At 36.2% G+C, this 26,268-nt stretch overlaps 1 protein-coding gene across 1 annotated transcript in view; it reads right to left on the bottom strand.

The window, feature by feature from the left end:
- SLC4A7 (solute carrier family 4, sodium bicarbonate cotransporter, member 7) overlaps positions 1 to 26,268 on the bottom strand; it is a 68,963-nt gene that overhangs the window by 6,623 nt on the left and 36,072 nt on the right. Inside the window, exons 8-24 of the mRNA XM_009324179.1 lie at positions 24,444 to 24,559; positions 22,810 to 22,967; positions 20,781 to 20,868; positions 19,213 to 19,359; positions 17,868 to 17,971; positions 16,146 to 16,320; positions 13,618 to 13,751; positions 12,810 to 13,055; positions 9,385 to 9,490; positions 7,247 to 7,408; positions 6,148 to 6,261; positions 5,539 to 5,700; positions 5,028 to 5,279; positions 2,761 to 2,829; positions 2,147 to 2,320; positions 1,664 to 1,795; positions 828 to 925 (exon numbers count right to left, since the gene is read on the bottom strand). Of these exons, the coding sequence (XP_009322454.1) occupies positions 828 to 925; positions 1,664 to 1,795; positions 2,147 to 2,320; positions 2,761 to 2,829; positions 5,028 to 5,279; positions 5,539 to 5,700; positions 6,148 to 6,261; positions 7,247 to 7,408; positions 9,385 to 9,490; positions 12,810 to 13,055; positions 13,618 to 13,751; positions 16,146 to 16,320; positions 17,868 to 17,971; positions 19,213 to 19,359; positions 20,781 to 20,868; positions 22,810 to 22,967; positions 24,444 to 24,559 (2,437 nt within the window). The remainder of the gene's footprint in view (positions 1 to 827; positions 926 to 1,663; positions 1,796 to 2,146; positions 2,321 to 2,760; positions 2,830 to 5,027; positions 5,280 to 5,538; positions 5,701 to 6,147; positions 6,262 to 7,246; positions 7,409 to 9,384; positions 9,491 to 12,809; positions 13,056 to 13,617; positions 13,752 to 16,145; positions 16,321 to 17,867; positions 17,972 to 19,212; positions 19,360 to 20,780; positions 20,869 to 22,809; positions 22,968 to 24,443; positions 24,560 to 26,268) is intronic.

The raw sequence follows: 26,268 nt of genomic DNA, 5'->3' as shown, positions 1-26,268 counted from the left end.
GCTGTCTAATCCAAAAATCTGCCTGTTCCCAACTCAGATCAGGGTAGGCCTGACACTACCCAGGAAAGCCAATTTTTAACCTAGGAACCCTTAGTATTAGAGAGGCAAAAAAAGCTGGCAAGCTATTTATCTGTCACATCTTCTGGGTGTGTTGAACAGTTGTAGAATACCTGACAACTCAGCTGAATACATCCCCAGTAAGGGAGATACATACTGGGACAAAACGCCTTCCAGTGCTGGAGGAACTTTCCATCAGTGAAATTCCAGCACTTCCTTTTCTGGAAGAGAACTAGTAATCCTCTCCTCACATTTACTTTCAGAAAATGACCTTTTAAAGTAAAAATGGCTGCCTGTAAAACATTTTTTTTATATCACAGAAATTATAGACTTTAGCCCTCAATTAAATAAACCATCAAAGAACTGCACACTTAGACGACTTCTGAAAAATCCAAGTGGCTGGTAAACACACGGCTCAACTGATGCTATTAGTTGCTTAATACTTGGTATTTCATGCACAGTAACACACAAGTATTCCATGAAAACTGACCAAGGAAGCTTCTTCACCTTGAGTACAGCTGGTCGAAATTGAGTCATCTGATCTGTTCAAGATGGTCATGTAAATTTATAATTAAGATGCAGTTTTAAAGAACAATGCAACATAAAAACGCTACTATAGCACCATGAGATATACCTTCATACTTCCTAATCATGGCTGAGTTACAAGTTTGGGAAAAAAAATTAATTCAACTCCTACATAACCAATTTAATATAAAGCAAATTACAGCACGTGATACAAAAACTCTTGAAAGACCAACATTTTATTATACCTGTATTTTAGGTTTTTTACAGGAAAATCCAAATTTGCTTCTCCATATGCAAGATGTACACTTTCATTGTCCCCTGTCTGAAGCATTCTCTCTGCTTCCTGTAAATTCCAAGTAAAAAGTTTATAAAATTGCTCATGCAGCAGAAATCAAGGAAGTATCTCATGCTGACAGTTAGTTTTCATAAGGGTAAGGCGCATTTCCCCGTAGGTACTCGAGTTGAATGCAGGAGGTATAGTTTACGACCTTTTTTCTTAGAAGTGTTTTATCCAGGTACGGGGATGGGGGAGTGGGGAAGGAGGGTCTTACAAGTTTTGTAAGGAATTCAGCTAGCTGATGTACAGTTAAATAAGACTTTTATGGAGAATTTATACAAGCTATATTACTATATGATTCGTAACTAGCTGTTGGTTTTAACTACAGCTCTGCAAAGACACACAAGCCAAATGTCCCTGATATGAACAGTTTTGTGATTAATTTAAGCAGGGTAAAGATCCCTACTCCACTGCTTTTCTCTCCCATCCACACCCACCTTCTAACCTGATGAAAGACACAGAAAACAACATTTTGTGCTAAAAACTGCTTCCTTCCACTTTGCTTGCTAATTTTAATCACAAATAAGAGTCATAGTTCATAATAGCATCATTGAAACAGTGACTTTTCCTTAACTTAATTGCCAGTAATAGTTCCTCTAGCATTAAATCTCATTAGTAAAGAATTTCAAAATGTCTATTTGGTATATAAGGTCATATGCTCAGGCCACTTGAAATTCTTTTAAGTCTTATTAAGTATATTCTAGTAATTTACTACATGCTTAGTTTGATTGTTTTCACACTTACTGCTTTCTCTTTTTTCTTTTTGTCATCTTCTTTCTTCTTTTTACTTTCTGGCATAAGATCATCAAGCCAGCTAAGCTCTCTTTTGGTGAAACATAAATCCATGAGCTTGCGAATGAACACTAATGCCAGAACCTTAAGGGAACCAGAAATGGAATCATTTATATTAAACTATTTAAATGAACAAAAACGCACACACACACTTTCAGTATATTCAGAATCTTTAACTGAAGCCTTTTTTTGTAGTATTAGTTTTATCTTAACATGAAGTTAAATAATTTCCACTATCAATAGCTATTCACAACTGAATTGCTTATTTTCAGGAAATGAAAAGTCCTTGTGTTTCAAAAGTGAACAATTGTATTAAGGGTTCTTTTGTTTCTTTCCAACTCCCCTCTTTCTTAAGGCAGCAAATATGTTCTGAAGGGATCCTGGATGATGCACGTGCTCTTGGAAAATTATTAACTTGTAAAACAGGTAACTTACCATCATAGGGAAAACAACAGCAGCTGCAGAGGCTTTAATCACCCACAACAGAACAAGACAAGTGAGCTGAACAACTGTAAAGATATGGACCTTCCAGAGTGGCACATAACGTAGATAAATCAGGTCAGGCTGATGTTTCGCAGGCATTCCAAACAGTTTTATACGGTCAAAAAACTGCATTGAAAAATAAAATCATCCTTCAGTTAATTATTTTCTTCCCCTCCAGAAAGAAATAAACATTTTTAGGGGACTCCAGAAACATAAGTTAATCCCAAATAAAATACTAATGAAGGGCACTGAATATTCAAGGACGTGGGGCTGGGGGCTGTTTTGTTGGCTTTTTTTCCCCGCCTCTCATTACTACTACAAAATTTCAGAATATTTCAGAAAGTTTGTTGCTCAGCTACACTACTGAAAGACTAAATGCAAAAGAACTGAAGTGAAGGCACAACACGGCAAGAACAAATATCTGAACATGACACTCAGGAAAGTATCCTACATGCTATTCAGACAATATGGGCTAACTTTATTGTTGCTCACAAAGTAATGTGTTACAGTTTCATTTTTATTTAGTGTTAAACAAAAGCAAATTGCTCATTAAAATCAGACTTTACCTGAATGCCTTTTAATGAAGATACTCCCATGTAAAGAAAGACACCATACAAAACTGGCATTGGAATAAACTGGGGAGGAAAAAACACCCACACAGTCACTTGTGAAATCAACATGGCATAAGATAGCAGTAAGTATTAATGAAAGACATGGACCAAGTTATTTTTTTTACTTTATATTTTACTTAAGTGAAGTCTGTAAAAGCCGAGGCTCTTTATAAATACAGAGAAAATATATGCATCATTGAGCAGCAAAAAAATCTAGAGCTAACAAGGCTACCACCAGGATTAAAAAAGTAGTTCAGTCCTGACTGCCTATTCATTCAATTTTAGGTGGCAACCAAGATTTCTATTAATGCTAAGTATGCTGCTTTATGTTGCTATCTGATAGGAACTGTAGTGAGACTATCAACTTCATGAAATTGCCATATGAAGTTTTGCTTTTGATCACTAATCTTGCATTTGTGCAAGATGAAACAAAAACCCACCATACCTACTGAGCTATGAAAATCCGCTAATTATTAAGGGCTAAATTTTGCTCCGATAAGCAGATCAATTTAAAGCTTACTAAGATAATGAAGTTGTCCACCGATTTCAGTGGCACTTGCATCAAACCTCTGCAGCCTACACAAAGCAAGAAAAGCTGTCTTTGCTCCTGAATTCATGAAACTCCTGAGTAAAAGGACAGCCAAGACACAATTTGAAATCTTAATAAAAACTGCTGCTATCAAGCCTGAACAAAAGCCTTTACTGAAACTTAAATAGTGTAGAATAAAACTATGCCTTAGGGATTCATTACTGCATATATACGTGTGTGTATGGGAAAAAAAAGCGCTAGTGTCTTCACTGTAACCTCTATAATTTGACATGCTAGTACTTCATTTATGTTAACTTCTACTGCATTAAATCAGTATAAATCCATACATGGAACAAAAGCACAGCAACCTACAGATGCAAGGCTTTGTTCTCCTTCCTTTCGAACAGTAACAGCCATTCACATTGAAGAAAAACATTTCATAAAGAGCAAATAGTAATAATTCCATTCCTATTACCGTTGGTTCCATAAAAAATAGAAGTCTTAGTTTCTAAGAATCAGCTGTTAAAACGTGGGGTAAACACCTCACTTCAGCAATCAGCACCTTTATCTTTTGCTTTTGAGCAACAATAAATCTATTTCAATATTTTTGCTTCTGATTCTGATCATTTGCATTATACAGCTGAGCTCTTGCTAGCTTTTCAACCAGATTGTCAAATCTGAATACTCATTTTTAATAACTGCTACTGCCTTATTGTTTTCAGACCTTTACATTCTTTAACACATACAAATGGTCAACTATTAAGAATTTGTAATATGTAGCTCTAATTACTAAACTATAGCTGTGTGTTTATAGGTTTCTTTCTTCCCATTATCTAAACTTGAACAGCCATTAGAAGCTACCTTTCTGTGAAATGACTTGTGAGCTGTCTTTAAACAGACTTCTATAAAGTTCTTTAAAAGTATTAGCAATTATGCAATTTATGCCGTATCTGCTATTTTGGCAGTTTTTTCATTTCTCCTTTTAACTACTGGATTTGAAACAACAAAGCAGAAGTTGAACGAATTTTACTCAAATCTGAGCAAAAAGCCAGCTGAACTGTTTGGTTTTCTTCCAATAAAGTCTTCAGAAGGGAATTACAGATATAATTAAGAAGCAAAGTGTAAACTGAGGCCACAATACTACCTGCAAAAATCTCTGTTACACTGTGATGATGCATAAGATAATCTTGACACTTTAAACATCAAAGGAAGTTTAATAAGCTGAAGATAAGAATGAGAAGTGAACATTGTCGCTTCTGATGATCACTTTTTAAACCAGATGTTTCTGTTTCTTCTGCTATATTATATTACTTCTGCTCAAGTAACTGTGTATCTTTATCACACTCCTTTTCTCTCTCCATTTAGGCACTCACATAAAAACTACAGAACTATTTTAGGTAACATGCACTTGAGAAACTAAAAAATAGCTGGCAAGAAAATCAGGTAACATGGACAAAGGTTGCTTTCTTCACTATTTACTACATTTCTAGCTTGCTCAGATTTCATTTTCTTTCATCTCCCCCCATCGTTTCTATTCAACTAACACCTGTTGTTAAAAAGGCAATTTGAGAATGAGTCCAGGCATATTTTACTTAACATAATAAAACTTCTTAACATTATAAAATGCTAAATCACAATATCAAAATCAAAAGCACAGAGAAAATACAAATATTTTGGAAAAACTGTCTTTTACCTTTAACACAGAGGTCATGAACACCGACAGCCCCATCAGGACAAAAATCATCAATCCTGTCACTCGCTGCTCCCGGATTCCCAAAAATTTTGGTTGCTCTCCTGGTGCTGAGCATTCAGATTCAACTTTCAGGCTATTAACATGACTTATAGATAAGACAGTTGCAGCAACAAACCATGGTAAGCCCATGATAGAACATATCCCCAACATAACACCAACCATGAGCAGATCAAGATGATAACCACAGCCTTTCTGTAAAATTAAGCAAACAAATCATTTGATAAACTTTCTATTTATACGATACCGTGTTTATAACTTAGCTGGTAAGTAACAGATAACTGCAAAAGCTAGATACTTTGAGAGCATCCACAAGATTATATTTGTTCTTTATTAGTCAATATATACATTTATTTAGTAGCTGTTGGTAATGCTTCACAGACTTGCAGAATGAATCTGATTTAAAATAAACTTGACTTACACAACATTAGAGTTTTGCGAAAATGACTTTTACCTTCAGCTTATGCTCTTTCCTGTTTATAATAACAGCTGTTATTTGTTGATCCATGAAAATGAGAATGGTACAGAGTAAAGCAGGAACAGCAGCGATCAAGAGCGTCCACCAAGGATTGCTTCCAAGAGGATCTATGAACCACCCTCGGTCTTTTCGAGTGGGCTGAAAAAACAAACATCAACAATAAGAATTAAACAACTAAGATAACATGCTAATTTTATTGATACAAATAGCTGCAAGAAACAGATCAACAGTCTCTTAAATATGTGTTTAGATTTTTTTTCCAATGACTTTAACCAAAAGACTGATTTAGCTGTTACATGCGAATGTGACATTTATAGGGAAGAAATTAAAACAAATCCATTCCATTCCTTCATTTCTGCACATTTGCACAAAAGAATGCTTCCTTTTCAGTGATATTAGAATATAAAGCATAGTCTCTTCTGTCAGATGAGATATACATCCAAAACAGAAAAGGGAGATTACTTCATCAACTACATTGTAAGTAGAAAAGATAAATTTCTGTTTCTATACAATTCCGTTGTTCTACTGTCTTTTGGCAGTCAAGCACTTAAAAAGTTAAGTTTTTTAAAAGGTTTTATTTCTTACTTCAAACTTCTCTGGAACGTGAAGCTTAGGAGAAGGTACTCCTACAAGATAGTCAATCAAAACCATGATAACTATGGTCAGAAATACTGCAAAGTCACTAATGGTAGAACGCACCTATAAAGAAAAGACTTGTGTTAACTCTTGCTTTTTCATCATTACAATTTGCATGTACAGAAAGTCAGTTTTCTCCCCTATGAATAGTGAAGTCTATTTATATTATACTACACCACTGAACATTGTATATATTTTCTCCTTTTATTTTAAAATTTAAGCTGCCTGCCAGCATAGCATGAAGTTGCAGAAGGTAAGTATTCTGTACAACAATTATCTCATTTAAAGTGATCTACTGCAAGCAGCAAATTACTTAAAGTAACTCCTTCCTTATCTTCCTGTCCTCTCAACCCTACTGGGAGGCTGGGCCATCACAGCTAGTCTCTTGTAGCTTAATTCAAAGACATCACTGAATTGTTCTGAAATTAATATTCATGCATTTGATGTTTTACTAGATAGGAGGGGGACAATTTGCAACAGATTCAGGCTATCAAAGGTGGCTTTATTAAACATTAGGAACACATTGTAGGGATCAGCTGAGGTTTAGACAAGATCTAACCATTTTATTTTGGCTAGCAGAAGTAAGTTGTGCAAATCAGTCCAAGGATAATCATTATATTAGGCTCTATTAGAAATAGTAATCCCCTGAGGAACCGCTCAGAACCCTTCATAGGTCAGCAGTTTGGGGAAAGCAATCAATTGCTCTGTACAGCTAGGTGAGGAAAACAGCAGCAATATTATCTCTCCAAATGATACCTGGCAATACCCATTAATATCGGGAGACAGACTGCTTAGGTCTTCTAATGTTTAGAACATCTTGTTGTAACTATAGGAAAGCAGAGAATAAGCACTGCATTTTCAGCAGCCAATTTATTTACTCCAATGTCTTCATTTTTTGAATTATTAGCCAATTTTCTGTTTTTAATTTCTTTTTCTGTCTTAAAAGAAATCTCTCAATAAAAAGTTCTGAAGCAAAATAAAAAATTCAACTCTTAAGTTATACTAATGTATTTATCACAAGATAACAATAGTCTCTAATCAGAATTACCTTAGTTGGGAAATAGCGTTTGGTCTTGAATTGCTTAAGGAAAGAGGAGAGGAAAAATGTTGTAAAGAATAATATGACAGACCAGAAGAGAACATCTGGAATATATGGTCTGTGATGGCCACAAGCTGGTCCACGAAATGCACCATGAAGTTCTAAACATTCCTGCAAAGAGAAACTCCTTAAATTTCTGTTTTATTCATTTAGTACATTCAATCTAACTTGTAGCCTTTCAATATAAAACACACCTGAGAACTTTCACAATCCCAAAAAAGGGGTTCTTTCCTTCATCACTACCTCATCCTGAAATGCCAAAATTGTGTGCTGTCTGTTCCAGAAGAGCCACAGTGTCCATCACCGATTATGTCTGGATGCCAAAATGCTGGGAGGTGCCCAAGAAGAAACAACTTCTTTACATTCACCTCATTTCTATTCTATTTCTCAAAGCATCACAAGACTGAATGCATAAAGACTGAGGACTAAGCTCATGAAAAGCAGCCTATCCAACGTCAACTTTCCAGCTGACAAACACTAAAAAAAAAAAAAAACCAAAAACAAAAACAACCCCACCCACACCAAAAAAAGAGATCTCCTCAGTTTCTCCCACCTCTTTATTCTGGACTTTGTTTTGTCCTGATACAGTTAAGGAAAAAACTCTTACAAAATGAGATTAACCCAACTGTAAGGAAAAAAATTCTAGTAAAGTAGAAAAGCATCATAAACAATGAATTTGAATAAAAAAGAAAACAAAGTCAGATGATCCCTATCCAAAAGGCTCACTGAAATGCAAAGCAAAGAATTAAAGTAGACACATGGAGTACAAGGAAACAACAAGCCAATAAATCAAATAGTTGGAAGCAGCACTGCCACAACCTAGTCTTTAAACAGGTTAATTTACCGAAAATTTAACTTATGACAAAAATTCTCCCTGTTAACAATCTACTTTGATTATAAGCACCACCAAATTCTGGATCAGTTCTCTGGGAAGACTAAAGATGCTTAAGGAATGAAAAGGTATATAAAATAAATAATATAAAAATAAATTAATATAAAATAAATATAAAAACTAAGGTCAAGAGAAACTGCCATCCTAGGTGATTATGGCAGACTAGAAGCCATTGGTGGTACAAAGAAAACACTACCGCTAAAACTCAAGTAAAGCACTGAGGTTTTTCATAGTATTTGTGCTGTGCAAAACACCTCCTACTTTCAGTGTGAACACCTAGGCTCACACACAAGGAGAGCCCATACACGGGTATCTACTGCCATTTTAGATAGCCTAAGATGGCCAAAGTAGGCACACGCAGCTAGCAAACGCACCGCAGCTAGCAAACGCACCACAATCTATAGCAGATGCAAATCATTCAAGATGTACGTGGAAACCAGATGCCAGGGTATGTAAAACAGCTGTAGACAGCTGCATTTAGGCAACTGAATCACACCCAAGGAACTACTAATCAGCAAAAATGTTTCTTCCTAAAAGCCTTCAGTATCACTTCCACATGATAAAACTTTCCTCCGCTTCACCTGCCCACAAAATTAGGTATTGTTATGAAATATCCAGTTCAGAAAGTAATGCTTTCAAGCCTATTCCTTCAAATAGTTCTTCCCCTTTTCTTTTAACCTTCAATTTTCCAAATAATTATTTTCTTCCAATCAATATTTAGGTAGTTTCTTTGATTCTGTTGTAGTTTTATACCAATATCTAACAAACTAATGAAACATGTTTGCTACCACATTTTAACTGCAGATTCCATCTCCACATCTTCCTAAAAATATTTATTCATCCTTTCCAGGAAATTGAAGGGAGCAATCTCCTGTTTATTCACCTCATCATATTCATCTGCACTTCAGAAAGACGACTGTTCTGCTTAGCAGGATTAAAGTGGCTACCTCAAGCAGACATTAGTATTTACTGCCATGGACTTGTTCATCCAAACCACTACCATGACTGTTTAAAGCATTATGGGAGAAATAAGAGAGTTCAAAAATACAGTTTTAAAGAAAACAGTCGAGGTTCAAATCAAGAAAGAAACTAGATGAAAATTATTAATCAAGACTGGTAATGTGTGGGTATTTATTTTTTATACATACATACTTATATACACACACATATATATACATAGCTTTTAGATACTCACAGAAACTGTAAGGTTACTCCATGTTATATTTTCCACAGACTTATTCATACTCCTCCACACCTGCAAAGTTTCATTGCTGGGTTTCTCAGGCTCAGAACACACACATCTGAAGGGAAGAAAAAAAATAATTTACATGCTTTCAAGCTGTATGTGCCAAAATGCAGCTATTCGCAGTAATTTCAAAAATCCTGGAGAGTTTAGACCAGAGTTTAGCCCAGCCATCTATGAAAGCAGCAGAGTACAAGACTCCTCCTTACATGACATGAGCTAGGATTGGGGGGGGGGAGGAGAGATGAAGAATCAAAGAAGTGACTGCTCAGGAGGTTTAACAGATTGGACCAAGCAAACCAAACTATGTATTTTAACGAATTAGAAGCAGGCAAGACGTTGATTTAACTATATGACTGATCTGCCAGTTTTTAAATAGAATGACACCTGAAAAAGAAAATGAAATAGATAATATATGCGGACTTCTACATATTGTGAATAAAAAGAGGAAGATAAAAATCCAAATGACACCGCCTTCTAACAACCCTATAATAATATATATTGTGTTATTTCTAAAGATTTCTACATAATTGGACTAACTTGGCGCAAATAGTTTTCTATGACCGCGTACAAATTAAGGTTTTTAGATTTCTATACAGCATAACGTCCCACAGTGATTAAAACTTCAAGTAGTCCTACTGTACACTAACATAAAATAGAGATTGAAACCATTTCCCTTAAAAAATTAGTGTAGATGACACAGTTTCAGCAACTCCTTTTCAACCAGACATGTCATTAGCCTCTAGACATTTCCAAGTCTTTTCTAAAATTTTGGTAGGGTTAGCCATTTATCTTGCATTTGGCATGCCTTCCAATCCACACATGACCTGAATTAAGACACCATTTTTGAGTATGCAGTCGGCTAACTGAAGATATAAATGCATGAATTGCTCAGATTTAAAGCAACTGCATACATGCATTTTTAGTAACTTTTCGAACAAGCAAAAGTGCCCCTCCCTACTGCAGTGGTTTGCAAACTTGGACTGTGGAATCCTTTGTCAGACAGGTTGACAAAAGTACACATCAGTTGTTAAAAAAAAAAACAAACCACCACCACAATTTAATGGGATGTTTTCAAATAAAGCTATTCAAGTACATCAAACTATAAGCTTAACACATAAACATTTATACAGAAGAGGAGAAACAGATAATAAGCAAGAAATAACTCTTTTCCTGTGAGATTCATCAAGATACTGAAAAACAAACAAAGAACCATGGAAGGGCAAACTTGCATCCTGATAGCATGAAGGTAAGGAAGGAAAAAGGACTAAATGTGCATGGGCAAAAAGAATCTAAATTTGCGAAGCACAATGTTTAGGGAACTTTAAAAAAAAATACAGAAGTAAATATACTTTCTTTTGATAACTGAATCCTAAAGTGACAGCAAAAGGAAATAGAAGATTGGAAAGCAGTAATTCCTATAAGGTAGTTGCAGAGTGACTTAAGAATCAGCAGAAGAGAAAGGAATTGCAACAGTAAGTATGATGAGATGAAAAGAAAGCATCTTTAGTAGTTGGTTAAAGCAGTAACATGAACAAGCAAGCCGAAGGAAGACTGACAGACAAATTTCTCAACAAATGCAGTGAAGACAAAGGATGCCACCAAGTAGATAAGTGGAAATACAGGAAGAAAAAGAAAAAACAGAAAACGTAAGAGTATTTGAGACTGTCTTCTGGTGGGGGGGGGAAGGGGGGAGAAAATAAAAAGCAATTATAAAAGGCCGGATCGCCTACAGTTTTGTGACAGAAAAAAAAAATATAGGACAAACCAAAGCTGAAGTCTGTGGCATGCCCTGAAAGACATGTGTGACACCTCACAGAGCTAAACCAAGGAAATGTCACACCTTCCTCTCTCCACCCTCATGGCCTGCCTATGCTAGCGTAGCAAAACACAATCAGGTGGCAAGGGTCAGAAGACTTACAGTACAGTTTCTGCCAGATTAGCGAATTTAGCATGCTCACATGGGAGTCCCATGAGGTCCCAGAGCCACTGAAACAGAAGGATGAGCAGCCAAAAGAAAGGGGGAAATTAGGAAGTGAGCATACTCCCATGGCCCACTTCTGGCAACATGGCCTGGTCTTAACAGCTGTTAAGACAGGAAAGTGAGTGTAAATGCCATGTGTAAAAGGAATACAAGAAACAGTCTGAGAGGGTGTTTGCCCAAAACTGATCACGTTGAAGAGGAAGATGATGACCATCAGCTGGATTAAATAGTAACAAAGGAACTACAAAAAGACTTGGGGGGGGGAGGAATCATCCTGAAAGGAAGTACCAAAGATGCATGAACGTTTGTAAAAGTGAGGAGAGATCTTGGAGTGGAAACACAACAGTCATGATGAACTGACCGCATCCCCCATTCCCTGTCCCCCTACACCACTTGGTGGGAGGAGGTAGAGAAATCAGGAGTGAAGTTGAGCCCAGGAAGAAGGAAGGGGTGGGGGGAAGGTGTTTTAAGATTTGGTTTTTACTTCTCATTACCCTACTCTGATTTGATTGGTAATAAATTAAATTAATTTCCCCAAGTCAAGTCTGTTTTGCCCATGATGGTAATTGCTGAGTGATCTTCCTGTCCTTATTTTGACCCATGAGCCTTTCGTCATATTTTTCTCCCTTTGTCCAGCTCAGGAGGGGGAGTGATAGAGCGGCTTGGTGGGCACCTGGTGTCCAGCCAAGGTCAACACACCACAGGTAGATAATATACAACTGCCACAGAAATAAATTAAATGTAAAAAAGACACACCTAAATAGCTTGCTTATCGCATTCCTTAAATGAAATAAAGTTATTTTTGTACTGATAGTTTTACTGCTAGTTACTGTGATGAACAGAACTAATAGTTCTACTTAGCTGGGAAAGAAAAAAAAATACAGCTGTATTGTATTTCTATTATTCTCCTCTCTCTCAAAAAGTAATTTTTTTAAAAGGCAAGTATCCCTCATAATTCCAGTAGAAAGAAACACTGTTTAAAGATGTTAACTCCGCATTCATAGCATGTGAAAGTTGCAGAAGCTCTCCATGCCTCAGCTACCTGGAAATAATCCTCACCCAGGTGGGATAAACTATCATGATTTCTAAAGTGGCAAGGCAAAACTCCTGTTCTGACTTTTAATCTCCAGGCTGACCTTTAATAAAGCTGCAATTAAAGCAGGCATTGTCACAGCCCCTCATCCCTTCCAACCACCCATAGTTAACACAGAAAATTCAATTCCACAGCATCCTGAATAGAATTTTTCTGAGGTTTCTCATGCCCATACCACCCCCAGCATTCCTCCTACCCTTCCACGGAGAGGCACACATTGCAATTTAGTAAACCATATGTCTCTATACTATAAACATTTTCCCTATGTATTTTACTAACAGATAGAAACTTGATACTTACGAATATAAAGTCAGTTTATTCAAATCGTTGTGCATATTGAAGGCATACGCTTCTCCCAAATGAAAAAGCTTTTCCAATGCCTCATAAATAAATATGATGCATATAAGCGCTGCAAAAGCTTCCTCAGTAAATCGAGTGATGTAACACACAAGGCTGCTGGCATCTGTGGCTACAAGCACTATGCATAAAAATGCAGTCCACAGACCAATGCTAGTTCGCAGGGAGAGGTAGGAAAGATCATAATCCCTGTGTGAAAAAAGAAACAAAAGTATTAACTGAGCCAAAAGTCACCTATACGATATTCTATTTGAAAACAGATACTGAGGCCAAGCTCTATAGGTATTCACCACTTTTCTCATCCTTGATGTTAGTTCTGAAGGAAGCAGAAACTTTTCTGTCTCATCTTCCACCAAAGCAAAGCAACACTGCAAGGTGTTCCCAGGATTGAAGATGCAACTACCTAAGCTTGGGAAGCATCATGGGGACGATCTTTCCAGAACCACCTAGAAGCTTTCTCCTAGAAAAGGGTAGATCAATCCCTGTTTACCCCTGCAGAATCAAAGCCAACATCTCCACACAGTCAGAACATAACTTTTACTTAAGTCCCAGCACTTCTCATCACTGATTTTCTCATTAAGGCTTACCAATGCCTCACAGCTTTGCCAAACCACATCCATCTCTCAGTCTCTTGCCACTGCACTTACATCTCATGGACATCCACTTTTAACACATATCTGCTTTCAATTACAGCTATTCTAACAGGCTAGAAAGTTAGAAAGTGCATCAAGCTAATACAAACATCACTTACCTGCAAAATTTAAATAATATTTTTTCAAATACTAGAACTGGTCCAGTGCTCCCCAAAATAGTAAGAGGTTGCCCAGCAAAGAGAGAATAGGCAATCCCAGTTAATGAGGCTCCAAAGAGAGACTCGATCGCGCTCTGTTTGGGGGAAAAGAAACTGCTGTAACTATGCTGCCTTTCAGGTTAGCGTTTAGCATCACATCTGCATAAATACAGTTTTAAGATGCATTAACTTAGAAACAAGACAAGATGTAAAAACACTGCAATTAACATTGATGTTTGAGACAACAATAACTTAACACAGTTTTGCAGTAACAATACCATGGACAAAAGATTTTGAAAACTTCACTCCTGAGAAACATAAAGCCATCCAAAACCATGAGAACAAGTCACTAGTCCTGCTAGCTATGAAGGAAAAACATACCAACAATTACTACAAGTTTAAAAAAAAAAAAGTTACTCAACATGTAGTTTACGGAAAGAATTATCTGTCTCTGTAAAGACAATAGATAGATATATAGCAACATACCTGTACCAAAACATGATATGGTGTGCCGTATCAAACCTGCATCAGTCAACCAAGCATTACAAAAGAAAAAACTGACAGGTGGAGGTGCAAGGGAAATTACTGAACAATATTGGTTTATGTATACATGACACCAAAAATAGATGAGCCGTAAACCAATGTCCCACCTGGTAATGCATTTCTTTTCATTGAAGCAAGGTACCTACTTCAGTTCTTGAATTAAATGGTTTTTTTAGCAGAAAATGTTATAGTAAAAAGTTACAGTGCACCTCAAAAGAGAGGGGCAGGACTTTAGATACTAAAATGATATTAAAATCACTTGAAAATAGTTAACTACACCATTTACAACTATGAGAAGTCATGGATTACAGATTAAAGGGTTCCTGGTTGAATTTTCAAATGTTTGCTGTTTTGCAATTATGCAAGCCTAAGAAAACAACCTTTATGTAAACTTAAGCTCCAATTCAGGAAAGCATCTAAAATTGGGCAAAATGGTTTGCTGAACTGGGGCTATTAAAAATGAAAACATGAGTCCTTTGTTAATTACATTGGGGGGGGGGAGTGTATATATATATATGTAATCCCAGTCTCTTGTTCTGATACCTTTGAATTAGTGCTTTTGGTTAGTCAATGCATTAACCTTGGGGCTCTCAATCAGGGTGGCAGGGACTAGAGTACTGTGAAGGTGATGACCTCTGGGAATGTGAGGGAAAGTTTCAAACACAAACTGTGTACCTTACAATGTCAGCTACTGTGCTTGAACATGTGTGTGCAGTAACTAAATTTTACATTCAATGATGCACACCAAGTATCTGAAGGCAGGAACAAACCCGCAAACAATTCCAGATAGCTAAAAGAAAGAAGGTGTTTAAGAATCAAGCTTTAAAAGGAACATACTTTCATAATTATACGTAACGTACATTCAAAAATTACATCGACATTTTGATAAACATTCCTACATTTAGAGTGGCAAAAACAGCACACAGGAAAGATATAATTTATTTCCGTATTTGCTATCCGCTTGAAGTGCTACATCAACAAAAATCTGAGTCGACAGCATTACTTGAAAGAGATAAAATAGTTAACTAAATTTTAATATAGTACAAGCTTAAAAACTTGATCTAAGTATCAAGAAGAATTTTATAGCATCATAAGCTTTATCAGAATCTTGAAATTTGTAAAGGACATGTCTGAATACATCCTTCCCTCCCCTAAAAGGACAGAGCCTTGTTTCTTCGTGATAGATTTAAAAACAGAAAATACACTTCAAACTAGTTTACTCATAAGCCAATTGACACAAACAGTAAGTTATTAACATTGCTGATGTTAAATATTCTTTCCCTGCTCCAAAAACCAAAGTGCAATGATATTTTGGTTAAAAAGGTGCTGGTGTTATCTACTGCCCAACGTAACATTACCAAAATTTTGTACGTGTATGGTTTATATTGAAGTCGTTTACAATGAAGAGTATTTTCTGCTCATAAACCTTAGCCACTTTCTTTTATTGTTAACAACATACCATTAGTGAAAGCATATACATATCCTGTCCGTTACTTAAATACACAATTGACTGCTACTCATACACTGCAGGCATTATCATCCTCGTAGGCCTACTACTCAAGGCCAGTACATGTTCTTGGCTATCCACCTTGAGCCTCTGACTTTGCCTAAAGTAGGCCTAGTGGGATGGTGCACCTTTACTGCTATTCATTATTTTTAAGTAGCCAAAAAGAAGGCAATGCAAGCCCTTTCTCAATTCATGAAGCCATTCATCCAATAAGGCAGGATAAACATTTTTTACCTCCACTGTGCATCTTCTCCTGTTCACATGGGTTCCCCACATTTTCCACAGCAATTACCTTTTGGGGAAGATCTGCTTTGGGGCAGGCTAATCAAGTGCTGTGGGTAAATTCTTCAAATACAAGTATAAATAAGTGAGACAAATGCACACAGTGACTTGCCTCTGAAGGTCTAAAAGCCTGGCCACTACCATTCTTTGTACTCACTATTCTGCCTTGTGTAGCTTCTCCCAGGAGCCCTCCAAAAGTGATTACAGGAGACATACAGGCACAGTATAGGAAAAGAATCGAGGCCAGGCACTGCAGGCTTAATGCATCCTTGAAGTCACTCAAGAAAAAAGGTGCTTTCCTTTGGATGTCAAGTATCAAACCACCAAAAAGCCTAAATAGGTGAGATGAAACTCGTCAAACTGTACACTAAAGGATTCTAGCTAGTTCAAAACTATGGGCTACACATGACTGCCAGTGCCTACTGCCAGCACAAATTAGCTATTTCATAATCCAGATTAAAGCATAACAGTTTAAAATGTAAATGAGAATCTTATCTATTCCAATTCAGTAGTATTCCAAATATAATCAAGCAGGTTATCCACATTTTTAAAAGCTGCCTAGGTATTTTTGTATATGGGCTAGATACTGAAAAAATATCTTTGCAAACGACTTTACCTAAATAATGTTTGAAGTCAAATCTGTCTTATGATATTCCAAACAAGGAACAGAAGAAATATGCTAAATCTCAACCAAGACCACTGCACTGATACATTTCAATATTACTACTCCAATAAGTAGTTGTAGCTTTTTGATTCGAATTCTCTACATACATATGGTTAGGTCCATAAATAAATTTAGGTCTATCATTTTTAACAGTGTTTTTCATCTGGAGTACAGAGATATTCTACAAATGGAAATACAAAACCAAACATACATAAGTCAGTTCAACTGGGTAAGTTGCTAGCAAGAAATTAAAAAGCTTTTGACAGTTTCCAAAAAATTTTCAAGACTCCAAAATACTAGGTATAATTTGAACCTACAAAAAATTGATTTTATTTTGAATTATTTAAAAAATAATAATATTCCGTTCCTAAGAAAAACAATAGTCTAATCTAGAGATAATTCTGTGGGCAGAAATTAACTTCTCAGTTCCACATACTGTCTGCAAAAAGGCAAAAAGTATAACAAAGCCGAAACGGTAAAAATCAATACAAATGTTGTAAAGTCCTTCTTGCAAAGGTGTGAGAAACATGCATTTCATTTAGAAGCTTATTATTTTGGGGATAACAACATTGTACATATTTTCCAGAATTTCTCAGTTGATTTAATCTCTACTCTCTCATATGAGATACTAAGGTTTAATCTTAACCACATATTTCCAATGTTGGGGACTTTTTTGGCAAGTATTTCAGAATTAACAGAGAACAACAATGCAACTCAACTGAAAGAAATTCCTTCCATTTTATCTTAGATCTAAAAGAAACCTAACGAAAACCTAACCAATACCAAAGTATTTTTTGCCACTTTATATTCCTTGTTGTTCCATTTTGTACATGTTTAATAAAACAGATTTGCATTAATGGAAATTTTTAGTACCTAGCCCAAGACTGAAAATTGTATATTCCTGATATAATTATGATAATTGCATGCTCTTGACAATTAATAATTAAAACCCAACTCTTAAAAGTCAGTTAGTTAAATCAGGCAGCATCTTATATGAAATCCTTCACAAATGTGTTGAGAAACATTGCCACAGGCTTGAAAATGCTTTAAGCAGATTGGCATTTATAGGCAAGAATCCAACACTTGAAAAGGAAAAAGGATGCGCTCTGACACTTAAACCATGATTTTTTATGTTCAAATGTCATCATTAAAAACTGTGAAGATTTATCACTTTTATTTCTTTATGGTATCTAATATTTAGGGAAGTGAACACACCTTCCAGTTCTCTCAAGTTCAGGTCCAGCATGATGGCCTTCTTCTTTGAGAGTCTCTCCTGTAGGAGTAGATCCATTTGGAAATTTAGGTACCTTCCTTTTCTCCTACAGAAAAAAAAAAAGGGGGAAAAAAAAATCATACCTTGAGACTGCCTTTACACTAAAAAGTATAATTCAAAGACAGCGTGCACAGGCTCTATGCCTTCCAAACCTTTTTCATATTCCCATCTTATCAGCAGTCCTCCATTTGCCAAATTCATCTTTTGTTGAGTACAGACGACTAGAACTGTACAACACTCCCAAAAAGATCTTATTAGTACCTTGCACAACAGTATTAATTTTCCCCCTTTCTACAAGACACATGACCCCGAGACATGATGAAACAAAACCGACCTTTTCAAGACACAGTAGAGGCTCAACCATGAGGCCTAGAAATCTTTAGATTTTTTTTTTTCCTCAGTCATTTTCAGAGCAGAAGCCTCTAGCTTCGAACAGAAACTGACCTCGCTTTATGACACACACACAGTATTTAGTTGAAGTATAAATGCTCATTCCCCTGTTGAGCAAGCTGCTCACCAGCTCCTCATATATTTCTCAGCCAACCTTGCCTTCCAAAAACGCCTGAGCCCTGCTTATTTTGGAAACAAGTTAAGTGGTAGCCTCAGGCTATTCATGAATAAACTGCACTGCTGTCACCCCTTCCGTTCCACCCACTCTGGCAAACCACCACTGGATTCGACACCAACATCAACCTTCTGAATCAAGAGCACTGGTCTCTCCCCCCACTTTTGATCCTGTTTTTTTCAGCTGTAAAGAGGAAGAAAGGGAAGAAATGAAGAGTCCCAGCTTCCCCCAGCTCTCATTCTAAGCTTGTATCACAACTGAGCGATATGATCCATTTTTATCTATTTCTTAAACATTCTGTGAACATTATATGCTAGCCAATATACATTAAACATTTCAATCAATGTTGTATGCAAATAGAAGTTTTTATAAGAATTACAACATTCTTGCTGATCATTGTTAGATTAACAATAAAATTTATAATACGAACTTGGGTACAATTTCAGACCAATTCTCCTAGATGTTACATGAACTCATTTCAGCATTACAAAAGGAAATACAGTAAATATAATTTACTTAAAAGCATAGCAGAAAACTGATTAACACTTTTTTTTTTTAAACTTAAATGGATAATCCACTTTTTCTTCCAAATGGATGTGGGGGCTTTCCTGATGCTTTACTAAAGTTTATATTCAGTACACAATTTACTTGCATTTGGAAATGGCATTTTCAAAGTAAAATTTTTCTTTGTCTCTCCCTCCCCCCCCCCCCCCCCCTTTTACCTGGGAAGGAACACTTTTTGGCGGCTCAATACGTATAGATGGATCCCATTCTCCTGGAGGCAGGACTGTCACTTGGTCTAAAAATTCATCAATTCCTGACAATAAATCATTTCGGTCTTTTGCTTTATAGGCAACATCATGGAAAACCTACAAGAAGGAAGTGCCCAACATTAATTTTTATTTTATTATTTTGAAAGAGGAACTTGTTACAAGGAACACTTCATTATTTTTAAAAAGGCATGGGAGATTTTTTTAAAGGTCCTCAAAAGTTAGGCTTTTACTTTACTTGCATACTTTTGCGTTAAGAACTACCTATATGCATATTCCTGCAACATTTTGTTGCACAGTTTTTATTAAGAATAAGAATTTCATTTGTATATCTCTAACTTAATTGATCTTAAAAGACTTCTTAAAAAGCACATGAAAGCAATCCTCCTACTACTTAAAAAAAACCCCTATGCTGCTTTACAGGCTACTACAACACAAACTCTGAATTGACAAACGGGTAGTATTTAAAAAAAAAAAAAAAAATCCCTGAAACCAAAGATGCATTTTATACACAGCCAGAAAAAAAATGCTAGTTTTGCTATTAAAAAAACTGTTTGCAGAAGATGATCCTAAATTGCTTCTGTACATTTGAAACCTGAACTGTTTGTCTCCAAAGACCTGACCATTAAGTCTTCTAATTGTAAACGAGATCTTCTAAGTCTGTTTAGGTCTTTTTAGACCACTGAATAATTTATATTTTTCTATTTCAGTGATCTACATTATTCCTAAAAATCAGCCTACCTAAAAAATTAGAAGCTGCAACTAAAGCTTTTAACATTCATTTCTCACACTGACCAAATACTGTATTCACAGACTAGTTGCCCAATTGTAAAATGACCAATTTCTGATTTACATTTCCAAACTTTAAATTGTTCTACAGTAAAGAAATACTAAAATTCCTGTTAGATAACCCTAATAATTATCAGCAATTCGGTAGGTGGCGCTCAATGCAAAGTCAGAAGTAAAACATCCTGATTTTGCTCAGTAAGATGACAATAGTCTTAAAAAGTCCTGATTCCCCTGTGCCCTTTAAAAGCGTCCACCAGGGCTCTAAGCATATGACTTCAAATGCCTAGTAAAATTCTAATTTTAATTATTTGACCTCTCTTTGATAAAAAAAACATTTGTGATGACTCAATCACAGGCATTCTTAAACTTTTTGTCCTGAACGCTCACGCAGTTTGCCATGGCCTTTTCGACATACAGCAATTCACATCAGATGCAGCTCTATTTAATAGCTCTATTTCCTAATTTAATACAAAAATGAAATCTATACACCAAAGCTAAAGTATTTTTTCAGAAATACATTTAGGATTTCTTCAAGAAAGTCAAGGGGAAAAGTTAATTTACCATTATCTAGTTCACTAACACAAGAAATAAATAAGTTTACAGTTCTTCCTTTAACCAGTTTGTGTTTTTTTTCTTTAACCTGTCACTCCAGAATACAGTTATTGAAAACAGTCAATAAATACATTATTCTAGACTTCTTTAACTACAAGTGTTTAAAATACATCACTCACATCATCTGTCATAAGTGTTGCTATTGATCTCCCAATTTCATGGTACTGTGGAGCTTTTCCTGCTGGTCCCAGCAACAAAAACAAAAACCTGTAGAGAAAGCAATTGCGATGAATACGGCTGACTCATTTGAATATATTCAGAGGGTTCTTTCAAACTAATATCTAAAGAAAATTTAGTGGTGAAGTGAAAATATCCTCTTCACCATTTCAGATCTTAAAGACTACTGCAAGACTAAGACAAGACTGGCCTCAAAGTCATTACTGGAAGGAACACGAATCCTCAACCAAAATTAGTCCAAAATCTTCTTAATTAAGCCTAATTTTTCAACTTCTTATAATGCCTTAAAAGTAGCAGAAGTCCACAGGCTAGGGCTCAATGAATATTTCCTCCGAATAACAAGCCTTTCTGACATTCCCACTGGCAAAGACCCCTTAGTGAGGGCCTAGGAGTTTTATGACCTGTTCTAACCTCCCTGATGATCACCTCTTCACGGGAGTCAAACCCCTCTCACTTGCTGTCACTGGGTACGTCACACAGCGGATGCACAGATATACTTCAAGCAACACACTGGGCATACTCATACAGGCTATCCTGGTCCTGTGTCAGTGGAAAGGAAGGGAACCTGCATTTTGACCACCTAAGAAGGTAAAAGTGACATTTTGGGAAGGGAATCCAATCTGGGGGTGGGTCACAGCATATCTTAACAGACAGTCTCCATTTCCAATCACAGTAATAGTTACCACACTTTTTTTTTTAAACTTGAACAGGACTATTATCTTATAAATTCAAAAGGATACAAGCTGAAGAGTGAACCTCAGCAATTCTTTTCACGACCTTCTTCCTATACTCCATGAAAATGAAGTTCCCAAGTACAACACATTTGAAAAAAGTAGCGCCTCCTTTCACCTCACAGTACAAAAAGCTCAATGCAAGCTGACTACCCTAACTGAAACTGAGATTGCATCTTCAGAATCAAGTATGCTATTCCAAATCTGCAAGTCTAGACCATTCTGAAAGTTTAGGACAGGATAATTTTAGCTACATTAATAAAATAACCTGTATGCAGAAATTTTGGAATTTCCCAAGAAACATTATGAGCACTAACGTCAGCTACTCTCTGAAAATTCTCACATCTATTTATAAGAACACTGCCAAGATCATTTTTGCCTTTCATTAGAGTATATAAGCTGAAAATTACAAAGATAAACAAGCACTTTGATCATCTTAAAACTTTAAAAAAAACACCAAAAACATAAATGTACAAATTTATGCCAAACACCACAGAACAACGCAATACATCAACGTGCACAGAAAATGAAGTGTCCTCCATGATGGCTGATGAAATGACCTGCTACCTTCATCATGGGACCTGCATTTTGACATTTTGATCATCTGTGGTAAATATACCCACAGTATACTAGCAAGACCCATGGCGGGGGGGGGGTATACTAGCAAGGCCCATGGCGGGGGGGGGGGCATGCACCAGGCTGGATGGCATATTGCAGACTGAAAACCTATTCTTCAATGTATTAGCTGCAGATTGGTTACCCCAGTGTCAATCATGTAGATTTGGGCATATAATAAAAAAGTATGTTTTTCCACCACCTAGGTTATTCATATACAGAGTATTTGTATACAAAGAGCAGAGCTTCAGATGAGACAGACTTTCTGACTTAGTGGACTCTTCCCCACTGTCGCGCTGAAGGGAACTATAACAACCTTCATGCCCATCTTTAAAATGGCAACACAAGCTTGGAAGACTCACTGCTTTTACTCCAGGTCAGCTATCAGTTTCAACTTCTGCACTTGCTTAAGACAGCATTATCATATATATTTAAAGCATTCAAAGAATTTTATGGCGGATCTCATTCCTTCAAATTTTGCAGCAAATGACCGGCATCATATTAAACAAAAGTCTGCATTTCTTGAGCTTAATAGAGTATGTATAGAAATTTACAACTATTTGAGATCTTAAACATTATTATCTTATTGTATAAGTAAAGCCAGACTTTCCAGGCATTTATTTACCGTGTAGGAACCGGAACCTCTGTGAGACCTGAGAGAAGCACAGCAGGGGAGAGCCTCACAAAAGCAATAATAGGTCTTTCTAAAAAATCTACTTCTCCCACTAACACATTTGATGCTTCTGCTCCTGAAGGAATTTTCCTCATGAAGTTCATATCAACCTATTCATACAAAGATGAAACAAGTGTTTATTCCCTTACATTTGTTAGCAGAAATTCTATAACATAATTAAGGTTATCAGTATTTACTAGACATTTATGCTACAAAGAAAAAAATTAAAAAGCAAATTAAATATCCCACAGTACAGAAAAGACAAACATGTAGAAAATGTCAGCCAGCCAGCCAACGAATAATAAACTATTTTCTAAAAGTTAGAATTACTACCACCTACTATATTCTAAAAGACTCCAAACTGCATAACCACCTTTCTAATATTACTTATCATGACAAACGTTCCGTGATAGGACATAACTTAACAAAATTTATGCACAATTAACTAAGGAGAGTTCATGTAATTACACGTGGTTTCTAGAATGCAATTAGTTATTTCACAGCTGCGTATTTCAAGTATGTCATAATTTTGAAAAATAATTTGTATGTTTCTGTGTTCATCCATAAAGAATACGATGGCTAAAAATCTTAACATTAATTTCTGTACATAATTACAGAAGCGCATTAGAAAATGGTACAGCACATGAACTCTGTGTTCACATACATACACACACACACACAAGGCACCAGTCACATTGCTATCTAGAGAACTTACAGATGGCCTCTTGAGTCCCACACCAAGTGTGCCACAACTACAGTGCCAGGAGGCTGACTCCTGCCCAACAGGAGACAAGGCAGGTGTACAGAAGGACAGGCCAAGCAAAAACATAAAAACTGTGACAGAGGAGCAGGAATATATGGCACCTGCCATGATTAGATGAGAACTACAGTGTAAGTTAGCTTTCCTTAAACATAATTATTTAACTTGGCAAACAAATTTTCTTACAGTGTTTCAACAGTACAGATGACACTACAGACTTGAGTTTTATAGTAAAAGCCATAATGGAACTTGCCCAGCAAATTTGAATTATGAAAGAAATACAAGGGATTTACAGTATTACACAAGATTTCCTTCAGAAAATGGTATTATATGCTCCTAATGATTAAGAAGTACAATAACTTTTGAACAGCAAACTCATAAAACATATAAAGCAAATCCCCTTTAAAAGCCCTCTTTACAAAAAACAACCCAAAAAGTCATTCCTAGAAAAAAAAAAAACCACACCATTACACCACCACCTACAAAATTGTTTTCATAAGAGTCTTTATAGCAGATCTGAAAATATCTCCTTCTGCATGAGAAAGTACAGTGGCTGCACTCTTGAAGTTACCAAAATACTGAAAGGATCAAACGAAACAGAAAGTTCAGTCCCACTGGGAAGAGTTTCAAAACATTTGACACATTTAGCCTATGCCATATTCTGACACTCGCATGTACAAGTTATGTCTTAGTACATGTCTTGTGTACACTCGTACACATGCATATATACGTGTCTTAGTTGTAACTAAGAGGGAAGTTACAACCACAACATTTTTTGTTACACTGTTATTTTGTACTAAACATTAAGGTATTTAATGTTATTTACCTTACTAAAATCAACCGTGCTGTTTTCTCTGCTTCCTCCTGTCCCAGTACCTTTAACGTCTCCACTTTTCCCAGTGTCTAAGTTTCCAGGTGCTGACTGTGGAGATGCTAATAGCCCTAAATTAAAACAAAGGAGGCAAGTTCAAAATGGTGTATGAAGTGAACTGAGTATGTGACACTACCAAAACTCAATGCGGCAGCTTGCTTAAAGCAAATGTGCAAGTTATTCAGTAAGAGTGCCCCACATTAGTATCATAAATGCAACATTAACAAGTCACTGTGTTGTCAAAATGATGACATAATTAAAAAAAATTAAAACTAAATATTGCCCAAATGATGGCCATTTGCAGAACAGTCACCAGAAAACAAGACCTACTTTAATTGCAGAAAAAATAACAACTGTTGACATTTTAATCGTAACTGCTCTAGTAGTTGGTAGATAGCATCTTCACTGTATTTAGAAGTCCTCAAACACCAAAAGCAAACACCTCTGCTATCTAGTCTGCTGTGTAGCAGTTATTTCAGTTGTAAAAAGCCTCGGCAAGCCTCAGGCTACAACAACTACAAGGATGATACCCTGGTAGTTAACTAAACCTGTACAAGCAAATAGTGTACTACATGAAGGATAGACAGTTTGCAAACCATGATTTCAATCAACAGACCAAAGCTCCAACTATTGATCTGACCAGATGTTACTATATGAAATGGTCTCTCCAACACGTTAGCTAAAGCGGCATGTACAATAAAGTTATTCAAGTTAAATGTACAGCTTCCCTCTAACACCTGCACTAAGACATCATTTTATGTAGCTTGCTATGTTACCAGCAACACTGAATTGCAGGTTCAATGAAGGGTGCAAAAGTCAAGTAATCCAGGTCTTCAAAACACACTGAATTCCACGTTGCGCCACGGTTATCTCTACCCAGCTATCATTTTAAAAGCTGGTCTAGGCATGCATAACCAAACCCAAATCCCATCTTTTGGATTACAGAGCTTTTACTTGTTCAGTTTAACATGCACTAGAAGTGCATTTGGCCTTACTTGTCTACACTAGACCTTTCAGATGTGGTGATAAACATGCTTTAACATGCTTTCAAAACCACATCTAGACAAAGACCAAAGTCTAAACATTGTATTACATGCAGAAAATTTGTATTTAGGTGAAGTGTCACTTTAGTCAAGATAAACCTGAAGTCCTCACTGGCTACCTTTTGGCTATTGTTCTATCATAACTACCACTGCATAACTACTTGCATCCCTCCATGTTTATAGTTTAGCAATTTGACATTTTCTAGCATTTCAAATTACAGCTGAATTCACTTTATTTGATTCCCAAGTTTATTTCCAAAAATCTGTCAAAGAGCCATATCATCAGTGGAAAACATGCAGGTCCAAGCCTTTACCATTAATTTTCATTCTTACAGTTCATAGGGATCTAAGTGGTGTGGGTAGTTTTTCCTGAAGCAAAAACCAAATGAAGTTAATAACCTGCAATTTCCTTTGTGAATCCTAGCATGCACAGGTAATTAACCAACACTATAAATATTATGTTCAGTTAGCTAGACAAAAAAAAAAAAAACAACCCCCCAAAAAACCAAAAAAACCCACATTCTACCCTTCTGCTCCAAGATGTATGCATTATTCACAAGAGTAACTAACAGCAATCAACGATCTGTGAAATCAGCTGTTCAAAGTATTTAACTGCTTAAGAGTTGATGTTAAGATGTGTTTGTAGGACTAGAAATAGAACAAAAATATTAAACAGTTGTTGCAGAAGACGACCATAATATAAAAGTTTATACATAGAAATTTTTTTCAATTCCTCC

Source organism: Pygoscelis adeliae, unplaced genomic scaffold, assembly GCF_000699105.1.
Source record: "Pygoscelis adeliae isolate BGI_AS28 unplaced genomic scaffold, ASM69910v1 Scaffold25, whole genome shotgun sequence".
In the NCBI taxonomy this organism is placed as follows: Eukaryota; Metazoa; Chordata; class Aves; order Sphenisciformes; family Spheniscidae; genus Pygoscelis; species Pygoscelis adeliae.
Note: the sequence above shows the minus strand (reverse complement) of the source record. Positions and strands in the feature narration are given on the sequence as shown.